This window comes from Myzus persicae, unplaced genomic scaffold (genome assembly GCF_001856785.1).
Source record: "Myzus persicae strain clone G006 unplaced genomic scaffold, MPER_G0061.0, whole genome shotgun sequence".
Lineage (NCBI taxonomy): Eukaryota > Metazoa > Arthropoda > Insecta > Hemiptera > Aphididae > Myzus > Myzus persicae.
The window spans coordinates 1-22,792 of record NW_019100479.1 but is presented as its reverse complement, the minus strand read 5'-3'; the positions used below and the strand labels follow the sequence as shown (position 1 = coordinate 22,792).

At 26.5% G+C, this 22,792-nt stretch overlaps 2 protein-coding genes across 2 annotated transcripts; one reads left to right on the top strand and one right to left on the bottom strand.

The window, feature by feature from the left end:
* The first annotated feature begins 662 nt into the window (after window positions 1–662).
* On the top strand, window positions 663–13,233 carry LOC111026919. Its single transcript, XM_022305112.1, has 7 exons — window positions 663–837; window positions 1,306–1,608; window positions 5,271–5,883; window positions 6,543–6,730; window positions 6,828–6,979; window positions 8,079–8,393; window positions 12,181–13,233. Exons 3-7 carry the CDS (start codon window positions 5,484–5,486, stop codon window positions 12,416–12,418), a joined length of 1,293 nt encoding a protein of 430 aa, XP_022160804.1. The 5' UTR covers window positions 663–837; window positions 1,306–1,608; window positions 5,271–5,483; the 3' UTR covers window positions 12,419–13,233.
* Window positions 13,234–16,411: 3,178 nt separating this feature from the next.
* On the bottom strand, window positions 16,412–17,172 carry LOC111026913. The gene is made up of 3 exons (XM_022305099.1): window positions 17,026–17,172; window positions 16,762–16,927; window positions 16,412–16,500 (listed from the first exon to the last, which is right to left on the bottom strand). The coding sequence occupies exons 1-3, from the start codon at window positions 17,170–17,172 to the stop codon at window positions 16,412–16,414; spliced, it is 402 nt and encodes a 133-aa protein (XP_022160791.1).
* Between the last annotated feature and the right edge of the window lie 5,620 nt (window positions 17,173–22,792).

Sequence of the window (22,792 nt, the reverse complement as noted above, 5' to 3'; positions counted from 1 at the left end):
CTGGACTTTAGTAGGTAACACAATTGAAAATTAATTGTTATTCCCAACTTATTTTTAAAATAATCGGAAAGAACAAAAAAAAATTAAAATGTCTTTATTTATTCGATAATTGCATATAGGCTACATTAAATATTTTCTGAACCACTGCACACTGCAAGGTATTTTGTCATCCTCTGCAATCTAGATTTGTGACCGTCACAAAGAAAGTGGTATAATATATTATATGATAATAATATTGTCGTCATCGGTTTGGAATTTATTTTGTACCTTCACAACATAATGGAATCCGGGTACATTGTATATAAGTATATAACACGACGTGTTTATATCGGAGAGGGTCGTTGCAACTCTATAATAAAAATGTCTGTATCGTCTTGAATGTTTTTTGTACAACATATACTGGAAACACAAGTATACATAAATTTTTTGTATACCAGTATAGTATCATTAATTCGTATTGGGCTTGTGTTATGGGCGCACTGCGCCGTTGTGACGTGTTGTCGTGTGGGACACAGAGTCGCCACTCCCGCTGATTCGTCATATTGTCGTCACTGCCGGTGTGTGTGCTTGTGAAGCGGGCGTCGACGTCACAGAAGAAATAAGCAACACCCGCCACCAAATAACGTTGTGATAACCTACCTGTGTGGTGTTGATATCGTCGCGCGGTCGTATCATTTTACTATTTGTATTTTTATTGTGTTTGTCTCAGTTAAGGAAATATTTATATTACCAACTTCTGTGTGATGTAGACGTAATTTTTACTATTCATTTATTTTTTATATGATAATTCTGTAATCAACACTGTGGCGGCGTCTACTTCTGGAAAGCAATTAACAGGTATTTACAATTGTATTTTATAAGTGCGAAATATCAAAGCCATATTAATTAATTCGTTATTTTATTCTTACCTTACCTGGAGTACGAAACTAACCTTTCGAACAATCACTTTATTGGTAAATTTACCTATACTTTTTACTTAAATTCACCATCCCTACTTGTATGTATGTAAATATAACAGTATTTGACAAATACTATAACAGTTGAATAAACTGTTTGTTATCAATGACAATAGGTTTTAGTTATAGTACACATAGGCTACAACAATTTAGAATTTAACATTTTCAATATCTAAATTCATTATTATCCCTTTAAAGACCGGTTACCACACCTCCGTCGTGTTTCATGTCGTATCTGTTTTTTCGTGGAGTCATTATGTTCGTTGATAACCATATGGCTACATTTAAATATTATGTTACAATATAACCTTACCAGACGAGAGAATCATGGGATGTTACAATTTGGTAGATATGGTATCAAACATCAATAGTAAAATTTGACGAATTGGAACGTCACGAAATATGGAGGAGGTATACCCAGGCACCTTATCATAACGTTTTGAGTTTTCGGCCGCCGACTATAGAGGGTGCACTAATGGTGTCGCACGTTTCGTTGGACCGCCGTCGCGTATCGTTCGCCGTCGCCATTCACAAACACACAGTGTGAAAGCCTGGAGCCTGGAGTCAGTTGTTGCCAGTGGTCGTTGCCCGTTCTCTACGCTGAGTTAACAGCAATTCAAATATCTATCAAATTCAGTCCACGGTAAAATAAGTAAGTGTAAATGTTAATATTTATTCGTAAATCTATTGTAAAACATAAATTATTACATAATCATTACATAAATAATTGCTTTATATTTTGAACGTTTCATGACTTATCATTATTTTTTTTCGTGTATTTATCATCTTTTGAAAAAGTTGTCATACATTATCGTAATTTGAAAAACATAACGATAGTAATTATTTAAGAAATTACAACTCTACTAATGAGTAGATTGAATATAATAATAATTATAATATTAATAATAAAATATATAATAAAATATAAAATAATATAATATATTTATAATATTTATAATAATTTTACTAATGAATCGATGAATTAAAAAAATGTAACTTTAAATATGTTGGCACAATTTGGGTTATATTTATGGGAGTGCTAAATTTATGTCGATTTAGGAAGTTTTGCCCCCCCCCCCCCGCGGACTATTCATCCGTCATCATTAGACTAGCCTCTTAAAGCCCCTGGAAACTATACCAATTTTTTATTAAAACAACCTTATCAACTAACAAAAATGGAAAATACCAAATTCTAAAGGTTCTATTTAAAAAAGACCTTAAGTGGATGTCGCTCTGTTGTAAATTTATTGTCCGGGAGGCAGTGGCGGTGCCAGGAATTTTATTTTGGGGGCCCATTGGTGGACTTTGAAAATTTGGTAGGGCCAAAAAAAGTCCCAATCTGTGTTCTTTTTCCCATTCATAGGCTCAGTATAGGGTAGGGGGCTTATGCACTATTTATTGTAAAGATTGTGTTATATATACTAAGTTTTCACATAATTATTGGTTTTCATTTTAATTGGTAATAAATAACATATAGGTATAGGTATATTATTTAATATTTACACACTTAAACATTATATATCATTTTCAACAAATTTACATTGAAAATGTGTACCTGCTTTATCATAATGTCATAATGTAGGCAATACACAAATTACATTTGTTTTTGAATTAATACATTTATTATTGGGTTTTCCTGTTTTTCATATTCAACATGGTACAAATGACATTAAACTGGTTAAACAATATTATGCACTGTAAGATGTAAAGGTAAAGTGTAGATAAAAATAATAATACTCATTGTCAATAAATCGTTGACATTGTGCGACAGACAGGCACCGCTTGTGGCTATTATAGCTAACGGGAATCGTACGGTCTTATAATAATAATAATAATAACAATAATAATAATAATAATAATTTATGACCACAATTTTTTGACATTTCGATTTAATAACATCATTTTGTGAATTGTGAGGATCATGATCATAATTATTCATAATTCAAAAAATTATTCGTAATTTATTCGGCAAAAAAAAAATGTTGCCATATAGTCTTAGAAAAATATAGAATTTAAATTTTATAATAGGTATTCTGTTCTTTTAAAGAATTTTTTTTCTTGTGGTTAAGCGGTCAAGTGGGGTCAAGGGGTGGCCAAGACAAATTTATGGGGGGCCGTGGCCCGCCCATGCTCCCCTGGCGCCGACACTACAAAGAGGTCCCTATAATGGATGGTATTAAATTTGAATTTAATGATATCATATCATGGTATACGAAAAACCATTCTGAGCGGAGACGGTATGTCAGTCTAGGATATTTTATATTGTTATTGCTTTTTATTAATATATTAATATGGTATCCGTTAAGTTGAATTAATATTATTCTTAAATTATCAATGATGCTGGAAAAATATTAAAAATACCTATGTCAAATTGGGCTTTTTTTGGAACCGATTTACAACAAAATGATAAACGTTATTCTTTGCGTTAATATGCAATTTTGCCTAAATTTGAACTTACAATTTTTGTGAAAAATAACTGTATTTATAATTTTTTTAATTTATTTAGTTACAGAAAAAACTGCTCAAATGAAAACTTGTTTTAAATTTTCAATCCTAAGCCATAAAAATTAAAAATGTTATGCATTTTTAACTACAAAATCATTTTCAATTTTCAATTTGATAAAATATATTGTCAACATTTAAACTTTAAATACTTATAAAAAAAAATCGTGCTTATGTATTTTTAATATTTTTCAATTGCTATTGTAGTAATATATCAAGAGTCTTGTATTAAATTGTCATGCTTTTTGGCACAATCGATACAATTTTATTGACATTTGTAGAAAAAAAAATGAAAATTTAAAGTGTCCGTCAACAAATTAAAACGAGTACAAATATTTTGAAAAGTGTATCAAGTACATAAATTAATGATATAGACATATTGTGTAAATTTCAAGTATCTGTAATTTTTCGTTTTTGATTTACAACAAAATAAGAAAATCGCTTCAAGGAAATCGAGTGAATATCCAATGTCGTAAAAATTTCAACATCAAACGGTCATAAAAATTTAATTTGACTTTTCGGTAGAAATTTTTTTTTTGATAAAGGTAGACAAACTTGTAAGGAATCTTGTAGTAAATTTTTAAATCTTACATATAAAAAGAAATTTTTTTATGAATTTCTAACTAAATATAATTTGCTATTTTTCGTGATTTTTACGAATTTTGTAAAAATTCTAATTGTAAACGCTCATAAAAAATTATTATGGATTTACGCTCAACTTTTTTTTAAATTTGCACTAACAACAACTTATACAAAGAACCTTGTATTATATTTACAAGATTTTTGACATAGTGAACATTTTTTTTTTATTGATATTAGTTTAAAAAAACAAATAATAATCGAAAATTGTATAAGCCTACAAATAGATCAACTGTTGCTTTTGAGAACTATTTTGAACTTTAAATTTTGACCTTTCGAGTCCATCAAAAATATTCACTTTCCTACCAGAATTGGGGCTATTGAAGAAAATCGAAGCACTTTTACTACAAAAAATCGTGATGACAGACACAAAAAATAAAAATAAATAAATAAATATGAAAACACACATCATTGTAAAATCAATAAATTCATAGCTCCGCTCAGAATTTAAAATTTAAAACTTTTGATTTGGTAAAAAAGTTTAGGTAACATATTTTAGAGCATACATTCAACATCTTTAATAGTGTCTTGATTTTTCCAAAATTGGAAAGTACTCCGATCAATGCATATTCATGTATTGTTTATGCGTTCAAACATTACATTACATTTTTTAATCAGTTTATTGGAAGTACTTACAATTTTGTAAGGCGTATAGCTATTTCAAGTCCATACATTTATTTGGAATGTTCTGATGTAATGGTTAGGTACATGAAATGTGAGTGACAATGAGTAATGTGTATGATGTACTGGTGATTAGTGAGGAGTAAAATATACACAATAATGATAATTTAGTTACTACAATATAATATAATATATATAGGTATGATGAACAAAATAATTGCCTCAACACATTTCCTTGAAAATAAAATGTTTGCTAGGCGTTTATATAAAAAATTAGGTACCTATAATGAAATAAATGTACTATTATTATTATTATTATTAAAATGAAAATCATGTCTTAGTAATAATTTTATTATAAAACCTATGATATAATATTATAACAAATTCAAATTTGATGATGCTATTAAAAATTTGAGGGTGATAACACACACAAGCACCCACAAAATGCGTCTTTGACTATAAAAAATGCAAAACGAACCTACTATCTTATAAAAATGCACGCGTTTCCATAACACCTAGAAAAAAATTATAATGTACTAATGTGTTTTGCAGAGAAGTGTAAATTTACTGGTTTACGTTGTGCTGATGATTAAAAAATAACCCAGAATACGCTTGCTTAGAACTGCAAGAAAACATATTTTTTGGGTGTTCGGTATTCAGTTATATTTACTCCACGGTCCACGGTATCAGACTCATAAAAAAAAGAAACACCATACTGTGAAGTTATTAAATATAAATAATACATTAATACGATAATAATTCCACATGGGCAGCTTGCCGTACAACGAAAATGGCACGTTCAATTCAAATGCGTCGTTGTTCGACTCAGAGCAACCGGAATTGAACACAATTGAGGCTGAAGTGGATTCTTCCACTATGGAAGACTATGGCCTGGACAAGATTTTCCAGCCGATAAAGAACGATGTAAAACGGGAACTTCAATTAATCGATCCATATATCAGGCGTTTTTACGAAGCTATTGCACCAGCTTGCCCCGAAAAAGCATATTTTGTGCAAGAAGCCAAACAATTTCAGAATATCTATGACGACCAGGCATTTGACGTCATAAAATATAGGGATAAAATTACTTGTAATGTGGGGAAAATGCAAAGATCCCCCTTTATTCTAATGTATCCAACTGTGCATCTCATGTTCGACAGAGAAGGTAAAAAACATGTGTGTAAGGTAGGGATGGCAAAAACTGGTAGTTCATAAAAAAAACTATCGACTATAATCAGCTATTCCCAAATGTTTGTTAATTGTTGATTTTTGTTAGGAATATTTTTATTACCACAATCTACTATACTAGCTATAGACTACCTATACAAATAATGTTGTGTTTTTATAAATTATACAGCCAGGAGACATTATAGAAGTAACTAGTGTTTCTTTAAATTTTATAATTTTATAATTTTATAATATTTTTTTTTTTTTGTGTTTGTTTATTTATTAAGTATTTACTCGAAATTGCCTTATTAAATTAACAAAACTGTTCAAATTTCTATTGACAATTAAAGTGTGATTTTTTTTCATTTTATTCTATTAGATACCTACCTATAAAGAAAATAATAATAATAGTAACATTTTTTTCTTATCAGAGTTTAGGTGGAAAAATAAATAATGTAAGGTTAAATATTTCTAAAAAAGTAAAAAATAACACAAGTTAAAAAAAATGTTGATTGAATTTCACCACAATAACAGCCCTGGTTATTCCGTGTTAGATTTTTTTATGCCAACCCTACTATTTTTATATTATTATAATTACTGTTTAACACTATTTCATTGTTAACTTTATACTAATCATATAATCGTGATTCTTGTCAGGTATGCCAGCCTATTGCACACCTTCACATATAATTGATAGTGTTTTAAAACAGGATAAATTAAAATTTATAAAGATCGACATATCTATAATCAAAAGAGATTTAATGTCATTTTTATTAATTTTTCGACTGTGTGGCAATAATGTACAAAACAAAAACGAGCTCCAAGCTTTCATCGATATTGCCGAGGTATGTGATTAATTAATATAGGTATCTACTATTTTACATTATAACAATATTGCAAATAATAATATGTGGTTGACATGTTTTTAATGTATATCTTTAGATTAAATTATTAGATTTGGATATTTATTGGAATAATCACTTAAAGATGACCGTGGAGTTAAACAGACAAATAAATATTGAGTTGAACAATTCAGAAAGTATGTCGAAGGATATTGCAGAACTGCATTCTATGTATGCTAATATTAAGCAGAGGCAAGTGTACCAAATATGATAAGACACCAAAGATTTTATGTTTAAAAATATAAAACAAAATAAAATGAGTAGTTTTTATTATTTTTTGTAAAACTAAAAACTAAAAAAACTCTATATTTTAAATTCCAAGGATTTATTCCGATGATTTGTTTTATTCAAATGCATATCTCGATTTAAAAGAAATATATAATCTTCACATCTAAATTTTCACTGTCAGTTTTTGTGGCCCAAGTAATCCAATTATATCTTTGACTGGCAATTGCAATTAATTTAGCTTCACATACCATCGGAGAACTAACCTAATTTTATTGTCACCCTATTCGATGGTTTTATACTCATTTCATAAATTTTAGTAGTAAAGATTGTCATTATTTTCGATAAAATGTGTTTTATTAAAGAACGTATTAAGAATTCCATAGATCTACGTGCAATTTTTATCAAACCATTAATACATTTTTATTTAACATTTTTGAGATCTAATCTGTTGTGATTTATTTATTTTTGTCCTTATATATGTTAAAATGTACTATTCATTTTTAGTATCATGAGTTGCCGTATGTATTATTAATATAAATTAAAATGTGTTATAATAAAATTTACTAAAATAATAATACAATAATATAATAACATAATATATATTTATAAATAACAGATCTATTAATTTGTATATAAATATATATAATAATAATATAATAGGTACCCATATATTAATTAATTAATATATTTATTTTTGACTAAAACTATTTTAAATATATTTACTTTTATAAACTGTGAATTAAATTTTTTCATGAAAAGTTTCTCAGTCAATATAAATTAATTACTTAATCTATTTCCGAAGGATCTGGATATTTTTCTTAAATTCTGTATATATTTTTTAAGTCCAATTGGCAATACTTAGTTGTTAGTGTACTTGATAACAGCTTATAACTGATCATATTTTCCGATATGAAATAGATGAAATTAAAGTAAAATAATTTTATAGACAGTGTAGTATAACATAATTAGTAGTCATTACATCAATATTCGAATGAAAACTAATATTTTATGGTTTGGCTCATGTTATATACAATTATATTTACATTTGTGTTCATGGTTACAGATTAGAAAGAGTGAAATTAGGATACCAAAATTTATTGATCACATGGTCTTTGGGTGACAAACTGCTAATGAACCTTGGGATGAAATTTGAAGGTTTGGATGAAAACCAAAATTCTGATTATTCTGGATCAGATTCTGAAAGTGACATGTCAAATTCAGATTCTGAAAGTGCCTTATCAAATTTGGACTCCGGAAGTGCCATATCAAATTCAGATTCTGAAAGTGTCATTTCAAATTCAGATTCAGAGAGAAGATCCGAATTTTGCAATGATGATGACCAATTGGAAACTGAAAATCTCTTTAACACCGATATTATGTAAGTTTATTCTATCATAAAGTCATGAATATAATACAACTGTGATGTGTCTATAAGTGGTACCAGACGTTGTGTTCAAGTCATGCAGAATTAAATATTAAACACAAACACTTGTTAGACTTTGGTCCATCTCACTACCCTCTGGGGAATTACAGGAAGTACTGTACACTTTTAGACAATATTAAAATATTTATTATGCTAGTTTGTCATAAAATAAAAATAAAAATAACTTAATTACCTTATAAATCAATGATGTACTAGTTGTCATGGGAAGATTTAGTAAAAATTTGATAATGTAATTAACAGTAACTATAAGTCTAGATAAAACATTTTTTGCAGCTCCCCCTCAAACGGATATACCATAAGAATAAATTGATTGAACTAATGCTAGAAAAATCATTCTTTTATAATAATTATTAAATAAGTGTCTAGCTTCTTTAAAGAAGTAGAAGAATTTACGTAAAGTATTATTAATATAATTAATATGACTTTCCTATTTAAATCTATAGTTAAATCAACAATTATACCAAAATATTTTATTTCATTTACCTTTTCAAGTATAATACATTTAGATGTACACGTTGCAATAATCTTATAATTAGATTTTAACAAATGAACAATAAGGTTATTTTTTACCAAGCAATTCGATGCTTGCAGTTCAAAACAAATATATTTTGATTTTATCAGATTTAATTTTTAATTTATTTTTACAAAACCAAAAAGTATGGAGTTTATTTTTGTTGTTTTTGTTTTTTTCATTGAAAGCCGTCTCATTATTGTTTAATAGCTTAATTTGGCTGTTTCAAGATATTCACTACCACATTGATAAGTTTTGGGGATTAAACTGAGATCAGTTAGTGTTATGTCTAGATGTAATAACATAATATGAACTGCACGAGTTAGCATAGTTTCCTAGCTAAATCACTCATCAATATTTTAAACTATCACGTCTATCATTCGATAAAAACTTAACATTTCTAATTCTTGGTCTTTTATTTATTCATTCTTTTAATTGTGTATTGATATTGCCCTATCAATATCACATTTTTCTTTTACTAACTGATAGAAATGGAATATCTAGTTTGTATATATAGTAGATAGCACTAGCATCAGACTTTTTTAAAGCGCTTTCTATTCTCATTTCCAATAATGTTGAATGGAGAGATTTAAACTCATAGTTGGAAGTAAACCATAATTTTCTGCCAGGATAATTTTACTAAATTTATTTATCGTTTATTTACAACTTGCATAATTTCTAATGCAAGTTTAATGTTAAAATTTCTCCAGGAATATTCTCGGGAATATAATAAATTTTTAAATATTGTTCATATGTTTCAATGTTTAGTTTAACTAATGGTTCTAAATGATTCATTTTTTAACTGATTATTATAACATTTTTTTATTTAAATAACTAATATTTTATACCTAAAAATATTACAGTAGAATAGGAAGACTTTTGGACATTCCAAAAAACTTATTTACTTTGCATTAATTTTCACTTCATTAATATTATTTTCTTTATTTATTTATTTATTTATATTATTTATAAGCCTACAGGGGCCAATAGTGGGCATAAAGTTCATATAGATATTTTAAGATATTTCAGGATAGATAATAAAAACATGCCTCAATAGCTAAAAATATATATATTTATGTCATGTAACATCTAGTTACTCTAAGTAATATTCATATGAAAATGTATTGCTTTTCCATTTAACCATAAATAAATCATTACGTATGTGCATGCATACGTCATAAAATGCTGACTATTTGAAGTTTGAAAAAAGTTTATATTTAAAGCTAGCATTTGTGATTGTGTACTATAATTATGTATTCAAATACTAATAAAGTATTTTGTTATGTACATGTATGTATAATTAAATATTTATATCAACTTACTGAAGAAGAATGTGAAACGATTTGTGTTACAAATACACAATAACATAAGGCATAACATTAGTCTAAGTTTTTGTTAATATAATTTATAGGAAATAAAAGTAAATAATATACTTAGGAGTCACAAGTGGTAACCCCACCACCATAGAAAATATTTTTGAATTTATGCAAAATAACTAAAATTACTTTTCTTATAATTTAAATAGTTAATCATGTTCAAAATTCAACGTCTTAGAATGAATATAAAACACTATTGAATTTATTGAGCAAATATTTTTATCATCAATTCGTCTAAATGAAAACTAAAAATAAATAGGGAATATCAAAATATTTTGAAAATTATAACAACCAACATGTATAGAACATTTTAATATTAAAATTTAGTGAACATTTCAAGTATGTACGATTTTATTCGATTTTGAATTACAACAAAATAAAAATAATAATTTTTTCAAAGCCTTTTAACCAAAATGCCCTTTAATTATATATTTTTTATTCTTCCTGATTATTTTTAGAAGTATCCACTTGGAATATTTAATTTCTCAAAATTACCCGCTAGATTCACTTTCTTAAAAGACAATATATCAGAATTGAAAATCAAAACATTTTTTCTACTATACGATGAGTACAAATATATAACACATACACAATAAAAATGTTATTGTGAAGTCTATACATACATTTATCGCTTCTCTCAGAATCTTAATTGTCTTAAATTGCTTTAAAATGAAAGTATTAAAAAAAATCGATGAGAGAAAACGTCATGGTATTCTTGACTTTAAATTTGATAGTTTGTCGATTTATTGCAATATTAAATTTAACAACATGGATTTTGTTGAACTTAAATTTCTTCTTACGTTGTACCTTGTAGCTATGTTTGTAAAACTTCCTACTCAAATAAATACCATGGGGATTGTGGACATCACCTCTTTATCCATTTGATATTAATATCTTTTTTTTCGATGCTTCGTTAGCTAAAATCTATTTTTTTTCTCTCTCTAAATGACAACAATAGGCTACAACTATTTTTGATTTTTTAAAAAAAAATAAATTATATAACTATTGGATGAACTTGGTTAATTTTTGGGATAAAGTTACTTTAATTTGAATTCTACTAATTTATTTTTAATTTTATTAAAACATTATTACACTAAATAACCACGAAAAGCAAAATATTAAAACTCAAAATTTTAAAATTAAATTAAAATATATTGTTACAATAGGGATATCGTGTTAGAAATTTAACATTTAAGATGCCACTCATAAATAAAAGTACCTACTATGTACAACCAGGTTGATTCGATGTATACAGCCACTGTGTTGCATTTGCCACGTTTTCATAATATCTTATTTCGTGTACTTAGTACGTACTACTTACCTACACGTTTAATTAGTCGTTTTTAATTTTGTATGAGCTTGTATAATTTAGTCTATAATGATGAAATTAAAAGCTATTGAATAGGTGTTGCTCAAGCAAGGAAATTCAACAAGTACTATACAACACAATACGACGTATTTTTGGGTGCACTGTGTAAAATTAACAGAAATAAAAAGCCTGCAGCTTCGCCAAGCCGATATTTACTTGGCTACCCATATAATAGTGGTACCTAGTTGACTAGGCGGTTTTCTTGTGAGATTTCGGTGCCACTGTAAACTAATAACTGTTTTTCATACTGCATATTTTAATTGTTGGTGTATTATATAATATATATAATAAATAACCTTTTTTGATATTTTAACTTATGAACGAATATACAGCCCCCCCCCCCGCTCCTAAAATAGTTCTATCTCTACTCTCAATTCTGCTGCAGTACCTAATAATATATACCGTACCGTACGAGTTTTAAGACGTCAATAATGTCACTATACTCTTGTGTTTGGTCCTTTGCAGTGTCGACGAGGACGTCGTAGAGCAGGAGGAAACTATCTTGGAAACGTCTCACAATAGCAACGCTCGTTTCAGACGCATGAAATGGATCACTGGCATATTCTACATGATTGTCATTATCTTGTTGTCGGTTGACTGGCTGGAACCACAGTGCAGTGAGGTCTGTGACCCACAGAACAACAAGTACAAGTGGTCTTTCGAGCTCGGGCTCGTGTACTTAAACGGACCACCACCGACTTGATTCTCTAATTTTACGTCGCCGAATTGTTTTTTTTTTTTATTCCCAATTTTTTACATAACTTACCGCATATAGATATTTCATTATTGTCATCAAATATGGGGACAACAGTTCAGTAATAATGCATATGAAAGGATAGTATATTGTACTATACGATGTGTTCACTCCTACCAAAATCAATAACATTCCTGACATATTTAATTTACGTATAATTATACAATTATATATTTAAAAAAAAACAAGAATGTCCTTTTTCTTTTTAATTCTTTTTTTAAAATATATTTTTAATGATGTGTAACTTAAACTTATTAAATGTTTTTATCGGACATCGTTTAAAACGAATAACTATTTTTTGCAATGAATGCAAACCTCACAAACGCGTATTTAATATCATAATATTACATATGATACACGTATACGTAGGTATAAGCTATTTTATCAAACGAGGTTGACATTTTATTCGATCATTTTGATTCGTTTTTTATAGTTTACATATTTCTATTTTTGGATTCAGACCTGTTCTACTTTAGTAGCGAACTGTTGTTTTTACTTTATATTGATGTTTTTTAAGTTAAAAAATTATTGTGAAAGAAACCTGTATAATACTATCATATTACAATATAGGTACATAGTTAAAATGTCAATCTTACGCAATCGTTAGTACTATTTTTTATTCTACATGCTTAAAGTCGCATTTTAAGATACTCCATTTTTCAATCAATCTATTGTCAATAAATAAGTATGTCAGGATGAGGGTGTAGTTTTTCAAATTTTATTTTTTTTAATCACCATTATCAAAGTTCTCAATTGTTTTTGTATACTCCTCATCAATGAAATTTTAATATTTTATACTTACATAATACGCATGTGTATAGTTCATACTTTATAGTTATAAACAGGGTAAATATTACAATATTTTAAAATATGTGCTCAGTGCTCTCAACCTTATCTATAATATTTGTACTTAAATATAAATTCATAATTATATAAAAATAATATGAACATTGCAACGATATTGGCGTTTTAATAAAAATCATTTTTTTTTTTTGGAAAATGTTATTAATCTTTATTAAATAAAATTTAGAAGCTTTCGCCAGTAGATAAGGGTTGATTTGGTTGATGTATTCCGAATTTACTACTATTGCCTATGATTTTTTAAGTAAATAAAAGTGTTTCTCATAAAAAAACTGTGTTTGTATATTATTTCAGTCCTCAAATTTCTTATCGTTTAAACATGGTAAGTACTGAGATAATTTGATCTAAGGCAAGTGTAAGGCAAGTGGACGTATAGCCATTTAAAATTATGTTTTAGTTCCAAGTTCAGGTTTATATATAAACCATAAATCCAATGATAATGTTCATAATACAACTTTATATTTATAATCGTATCGAATCGTTCTTTATGGCTTATAATTACATAGTAATAATTGTACTTCCAAATTGTATAGTTTTTACGTTGAATCACTAAAAATATTTCACTCTATTAATATGACGTGTTATAACTTAAAACATTTGATTACGATTGTATTTTTGCAAATATAAATAATATGAATAACTGTTTTTGATATTGCGTACCTATTTGAATTGCTTGCGTATTTTATAATGAATAACTGTATTTGCGCCGGGTACACTACGATAATAGAATGTGTCTCCAACCCAGACAGCCAAATTATGTTACCATCATACTCAAACAATGTTATAATTTTAGTAATAATATTATAAAGAACATTACCATAATATTATTTAAAGATTCATTAATATTATAATAAATTAATACAATTTTGACAAAATTAGAGCTGTAAAAAAATGATGTTTCTATAATGTTGTTTCATAACATTTTTAAAATATTGCACTTACACACTTCCACAAAAACACTAAGGAATGTTGTATATTTTATAATTTACTCATATTCAGAAAACATTTTCAAAAGAACAAGGAAATATAAAGAATAAATATTACATTAAAAAATTAGCTATAAATTTAATTATATGCCATTTTTGTTTATTATTTTTTAATACAAATAATTTTCACAATTCATTGGGTTAGTTAGTTATCGGGTTGTTTTTTTTTAAGACGAACTCGAGCATGGGAAAGCTATACTCCAAGGAAGTTGTCAATATCTTTTTCCGGAAATGTTTGGATACTAGTGTTCGTTTTAATTGCTCTGAAAAAATGTTATAACCATATTATATTTTAATTTAATTATATTTTATAATACATTATTTCATAATTTGTATTTATAAATTCTTTTGAACAGATCAAATTTAATTTATATTAGATACCAATTTATATTGTACGCACTAAACAGATAAAATAAAATTTATAGTACACATTGTAAATAATTTTATTTCCTCCATCAAGACTACAATATAGTATTGGAGTTTATTATATTGGTACTATTATTGTGATTTTCATTATTAGTAATTCTTAATTTAAAATTGAAATCTATTTTTATATCTTAATACTAATTTTTAAATGTTTGATACCACCTTTATTTAAATACTTCAAGAACCTAAAGAATTTAAAAGATTTTTTTTTAAGCTTACAAAATATAGTTTTTAAAGATGCTATATTTTCTAAGGATTCTCTGAAAGCATTATCCAGTTTGATTTTGTTTTCAAAAGTATATACATCTGCATCATTTTATATTATATTTTGGTGGACAGATATATATATTAGTAATGGTCCTAAATCCTAATGTGTTGTTTATCATTATTGTTACTCTTAGTTCAATAATATATTTTTTTAAATTTATATTGTGCATCATCAGTTGTGGGTTATTCAGAAGTCGTAGTCCCGAGTAGCAATTTGGGTGCTCAGAAGGTTCAATTTATATTAAAGCCACAGTGCTAAACTCGGTCGAAAATAGGTTCATGACACCGACTTTCAGCGTTTTTGAATACAAAATTTTACATACATTGAACCGAGTGCAATCAAAGTTTACCATAAGTGTATGGACCGTGCATGGGTTTTTTTCAAAACCTCTATTATATTATTATATTAAGGCTATGCGGGTTAAAAAGTTTAATCGTACACCGTGTTATATTGGTTCAACAGTTTAGATCAAAACTTAAAACCCGCATGCACTATGGGTGCATAAGTTTAACTAAAAACCGTGCATTCTAGGTTCCGTGGTTTAAAACAAAACCTATAATTTTGTAGGCACTACCAAATAGATATAAAAGCTCAACATACATACAATTTAAAATGTAATAAATTTTAATTGAATTTATTTCTCAAGTTTATTACTACCTAGTCAAAATATAATACTATTGTAGAATTGAAGAGTTTAAAATAAAAATAAAACACATAATACTATTGTAGAATTGAAGAGTTTAAAATAAAAATAAAACACATAATACAATTCATTAAACTTTGTATTTGATCTTAAACATTTTAATACATTTTAATTAGATATGGTTAAAAAAATAAGTATACTTTTATTAATAAATAAAAACAATACAAATTATTGTTATTTAAATACTTAAAATATAGAATTCAATTTTAATTGAATTTAGGTACTTCTTAACACTTAAGTTTACTATAAAAAATATAATAGTATATAATATATAGTAATATTAATGAGTTTTAATATATAACAGGTAAAAATAATACAATTTTTTAAACTTTGTGTTTGACCTTAAACATAATATTGTTAAGTTGATTTATTTATCAACAATTAGATATAGTTGAAAAAAAAATAAGTATACTTTTTAAGTAGGTACTTACATTGATAAATAAAAACAATACAAATTATTATTATTTAAATATTTAAAATATAGAATACAATTTTAATTGAAGTTAGGTACTTCTTAACACTTAAGTTTACTATAAAAAATATAATACTATATAATATAGTAATATTAATGAGTTTAAATATATAACAGGTAAAAATAATACAATTTTTTAAGCTTTGTGTTTGACCTTAAACATAATATTGAGTATACATATAAGTATAAGTAAAAAATAATTACAAGTATGAAAACCATAAAAAAATTACTTTTTTGCATGTTTTAGTATATTGATAATGACTTTTGTAATTGTATCAGTGTCTTGGGGTGAGTTTACACGACCAGAAAGGGTATCTGAAATAATAAATAAAAGTTGTAATTATATACAATAAAATATTAATTATAATATTATTTTGTTATCATTTTGATATTTAATATCAACATTCAACATATTATAAATATTAAATTAAATTAAATGTATGGATGTTATTCTATTATTAACCAAATTAAAAGAAGCATACAAGTTTGGTATTGATTATATTTAATACTTATTTTAATTTAGTTTTGATAAAATAAAAATTATTTAATACATCTATTAATTAGAAACTAGTATACCTTGCATAACTTGAAATATTCCAAGAGTTTTGAATGATTTTTTAGTTTTTCCGTGAAAGCTGAAGATGGATGCATAAGATCTTTCAAAACATAAGTCGAAAATAGCAGTAACTGCACTGTTTAATGAATTATGTCTGTTGCCAATTTTTAGTAATAAAAAGGTCTTCTGCATTAAACAAAATAATAATATTATTAACTGACAAAGTAACCCAATATTTATCAGTTCTAATAAAGAAATCATATTATTATTATATAATAACTTACCAATTCTTCTTTATTTTTAATGCAACCTTCAACTTGTAACAGACTTTCTACAGCATATAATGTTTCGTTTGAGTTTATTGGCAATAAATCAACAAATGATGCTGGTAATTTTGGTTGAGGAAACGCAGAATTAGATCGATTATCCATCTCAAGAAGTTTGTTTATTTTTTTGTCTAGATTTTCTAAATATGTACATATTTTGGTTTGATTAGTATTGCATAGTAAAATCTGTGTAAGTATTGCTTCTTCTTTTTTTTTTATTGAATGTCTTAAAGTGTTACAACAGCAATCTTTATTGGTATCTAAAACAATTAATACAATAAGATTATAAATTATAAATAAGATTTTTGTACCTATTGATTTCAATCAACAATTATTGATAAGAATATTTTATTTTTAACTGTAAAACATAATTATTTTAACTGAACCTAACCTGAACAGTTTTTGTGTGATGTCGTTTGGGTTTGACTTGCTCGGTGATTTAGTTTTAAATAATTGTATTGATCTTGTTCTTCTTCTTGTAACTAATATAACATATATAATATTTTGAATTAATAAGTAATTAAAATAAATCATTCCAAGTATTACTTACAATATTAGGTTTATTGTTATGAAATAATTCATCATAGGTAATATCAGACTGAATACTTGAATTTATTATATTGCAGCTGGAATTTTTAACACTTAATGGTTCTTGAACTTTGCATGTCTAAAAAATTAAAAAATTAATACTTTCATTTGATTTTTTTGCACTTAACTGTTTCAGGACTAAAATTATTAAGTATTTATAGTACCTGAAGTTAGTTTGAATTAAACATATTTTAAAAACTTACCATAACACCACTCTTATTTTGAGGAAGCTCATCGTCATTTGAGGAATACTCAGAAGAACATGAGGAATTTATTGCAATGTTTTCAATAAATGTAGTTTCAACATTCAACTGTTCATGAACCACCTGTAACTAACATTATGAAATTACAGTGCAATAGTAATTCAAAAATTTTGTTGAAGTTTAATTTACATTGTCATCAGTATTATTCTGTGGAAACTCGTAATTATTTGTAGAATATTCAGTGGATGCGGAATTTAAAATACTTTTATTGAATTTTTCAGTATTCTGCGATTGTTTTTGCACTTCATTTAACTATTATTACAAATTAAATTGTTTCCAATACATTAGTACTCATAATAACAATATACTTGTGTATATAAACATATTATATTTAACTTACAATATCATCAGTATTATTTTTTTGAAACTCGTAATTATTTGTAGAATATTCAGTGGATGTAGAATTTACAATACTTTTATTGAATTTTTCAGTATTCTGTGATTGTTCTTGCACTTCATTTAACTATTATTACAAATTAAATTATTTCCAATACATTAGTACTCATAACAATAATATACAATTATACATGCATAGGTATATGAGCATATTATATCTAACTTACAATATCATCAGTATTATTTTTTTGAAATTCATAATTATTCGTAGAATATTCAGTGGATGTAGAATTTACAATACTTTTATTGAAGTTTTCAGTATTCTGTGATTTTTCTTGTGTTTCATTTGACTATTACATATTAATTGTTTCCAATACATTAGTAGGTACTCATAATAACAATATACATATGTTATAACATATTTATTTTTAACTTACAGTGTCATAATCACTATTATTTTTTGGAAACTCGTAATTTGTAGAATATTGCCAATAATCCGAGGAATATTCAACATTTTCATTAAATTTTGTATGATTAAAATATGGCTTTTGGACTTCATGTGTCTAAAATATAATTAGTAGTACTAGGTATTTCAATAAATGTATGGACAATAACTTACAACATTATTATTTATGCTCTGTGAATGTTCATAATTATTAGAATATGAAGAATCTGTTTTATTACATTTTATAGTACCTACTGGTTTCTGGAGTGTATGAAACTAAAATATGATTCAAAAATGAATTACAAAAATAATAAATACAATTTAATTAACAAACTTACAGATTTTTCAGTAGTGATTTGTGACATTGGTTCACTGCTGTAATCACCTGAATATTCACCACCATAATTGGAAGATTTTTTGATGTTGGAATTAGCCTAATTTATAAAGTAAAATATATATTAGATCTTAATTATAAGATATTCTACTTACAATATTTCCTTTTGGTATAGGTTTATTCATTTTTTTATTAGGAGGAGTTGGTAGACAAGGAATATTTGTGTATGATGATTCAGTAGAATTTGTTGAATGTATACTGTGAATATTTGAAATGCGTTCAGAAGCATATCGTTTAGGTTTTTTTCGAATCCGAACTTTATTTTCCACAATTCCATGCCTTCTAGTATCATTATCACTTTCACTCATACCTGACCAATATTTAGATGCATTTCTAGCAACTAATTCAGAATCTACAAATTGTATAAATAACATTAAGGGCCGATTTCACCAACGCAGTTAATCACAATTAAAGTTAACCGCCGAATTTGGCCGGTTAAATATCTGTTATCAGCCGATTAAGCGTTAACCGTGATTAACTGTGTTGGTGAAATCGGCCCTAATAGTACCTATTAATTTAATACCAGAAAATATACAATGATTTTTTAAAATATACTAAATATTAACAATAAGTAATTACCAAATGGCCCAGCAACTTCTTTTACATTATACCAACAACCATCAATATTATTTGGTGCAGAGCATTTCAAAATCATTTTGTAGATCTGTTGACTACTAAAACTGACAGATGTCTTAGCTGCTTCACTTTTTGAAAATGGGAACCAGCATCGTTCGGTATTTTCATTTTGTAATGAATACCAAGTATATGGTACATGCTGAACTGTATTAGTATCTTTGAATAAAACTACAATCCAGGACCTTAAATGTTTATATACAATTATAATAAATATGATACATTGATATTTTAATATATATACAATTACAATATATGTACAAAATAAATATACATTTTATGTTTCATGCAAATAAATGAATAAATGGTATAATGACATATTTTTGATCATCTAATGGTAGACGAACAAGTTTTTCTTTGATATTGTTGATTGGCCAATAATTAAGGTGCCCGAGTACTGAACATTTAAAAATATCAATTAGTGATGAATTACATGGAGTTAAAAATAAATCTTCAAGTTTTTCGTATGAACGTCCTATAATTACAACTTCATTAGTAGTACTAGAAGTTGCAATATTTTCAATAAGGATAATTTTACCATTTTTTAATTTAACACAATTATCAGCTTCGTTAAGTTTTATTTTAAAATTAGTAGTTTTCCACCCTGAGTATTGAGGACTACTAACTCCTGGTACAAGTGATCTATTTGTATTCTTACAAAATGTTTTTAGTGGACCTTCTATGTCTGAACATTGTTTAAAACGTTTGAATTGTAATGCTCTACGTTCAGAATATCTATGTACTAATTGTTGTAAGACTTTATGTCCACTGCGAACATCTTTCTTTAATACTTGCATGAAATTTTCAAATGTAAATGCTGAGATGTTTTCTAAGGATCCAAATCGTTTTGTATCATCTGCTTGATGTATTGTAGCATGAATATTATGTGATACATATTGTATACCATAAAGATGTATAAATGAATCTACAAAATGTCGAAGTAACTTATCAGCATAATTGATGTATTCATTACAGCTACATGGAGTTAAAAGAATTCTTATTGCAACTGATAAAGACATAAAGTTATTACATATTTCTGAACTCACTAAATTTGGTAAAACAACATAACTTGTATATAAAAGGAATTGCCTTAGTTCAGTTGCTTTCCACCGTTGAACATCTCTTAAAGGATGTTGTCGAGAATTTTCATTTGATTTTCTTTGGAATTCTTCAGGTATATACTTTACTAGTAAATTAAGTTTAATTTCTAATGCATTTATTAAATTGGGAGGTAATGCTATAGGGTGCTTATTCTTAGAAACTATCCAATACATCATTAATTTTTTTACTACTCCAATGCAAATCAAATGCATGTAATCATAAGGTGTTGATAGAATAATGTCAAAATGTGGAATTTCATCAATTATAGTTTTACCAATATGAAATTCACAATCTGTATATGTAATAAAACTAGCGTGTGTGCGTAATGGAGCATCTTTATTACTAAAATATGTTCGGCTATCTTTTCGTTCTCCAATGCACAAACAGCGTAAACAAGAATTTTTTCCATTATGGCCTTTAAAGTTTAAAATAAAAGATTTTGCCGGTGCATCACATATTAAAGCATATAAATTTACTGTAATATATTTATCGTTAAGTCTGATTCCAGTATTTATTAGTTCTTTAAGTTCAATTACAAATTGCATTAAAAATTCATTACAATTTTTAGGTTTCGATAAACCTAGAAATACTCCAATAATAAAAACACTACGGTACTTATAGGGTATATTTGAAAAGTAGCCTAATATTGGCCAACAATGGGTAGTTGGATTAGAAGTTAAGGCAATTCCATCAATTCCAACTACAAGAGATAAATGTGATGGGACTAATTGTGGCTCAACTTCCAATAAAAATTCAATTTCGTTCTTTAAACCAAAATGATGATAATCTCCACCATCTATTTTAGTTATTTGAGTTTTTGTAGGTGTTTTAAGTAGAGTTCGTGGATCATTTGGTAACATTGTTAAATTGGTATGTTTTCTTAAGAATTTTAATAAATCTCCAAGCGCCATATGGGTTATATTATGATGTAAAGCCCAAATAGATAGTTCATGGCTTGGACTAAGTGATGACGGTAAATCAATGTTATCAGAATTGTTATCTGAGTCAGAACTATTAAGACATTGAGAGGAAGGAGAACTTATCAAACTACTATTAATTCTGTTGGTATCGTCGGACTGTATAATATAATCTGTAGAATGATTGAAATTTGCTTCACAAATTAGTTCATTATTTAATGATGGTTCAATAGCTTTTAATTGATTATCAATTGGTTCATCGTCAGTAAAATCACATAATTGAGTAGCTAAAGGCTCATCATCAGAAGAATCACATAACATTGTTGTAGCTAAGGTAGCTGCATTTAGTCGCCGACGATAACGAGTACTTCTACTAACCTTCAACTTTTTATTTGAACTCATATTTATGGCAATTTAAATCTAAAAAAAAATAACTTATTTAAACCTAATTAATTGTTTTGTAACAACTTGAATCTATGTAAATATTTTCAAAAGAGTTAACGATTTTTGAAATACCTATACTTGTATATTATTTATTTTTTATTATTATAAGTAGACTTTAGTCCTATTGCATATACAAATTGTGCATAACAATACTATACATACAATATACATGATTATTTAGATTCTAAATTTTAGAATATCAATATAATATGTGTTACATGCTAAGTTGTAATACAATATCTCTAACGTTAGTACTTAGTACAATAATAGTGGATATTTATTAAAAATTCACATTTTTTTTATAGCGTTTACCTACCTATAATATCTCAAATTTAATAAATTATTAGGACTTGAATTAAGAGATCAAATTAATTTATTAAATTTAGATTAAATTTATTGAAAATAATATTATAGTTAGGTTTATATAAATTACAAATAATATAAGAATAATTAAGAGTATAATTTAAGAAGTTTCATGTATAAAATTGATATGTTTTATTTAAAACTTCCATGTACTGACATAATACTTGTTTATTTAAATAGGTGATTACTAACTAGAATAATAGTATAATAGGTATAACTTATCTGTCTATTATATTTATTT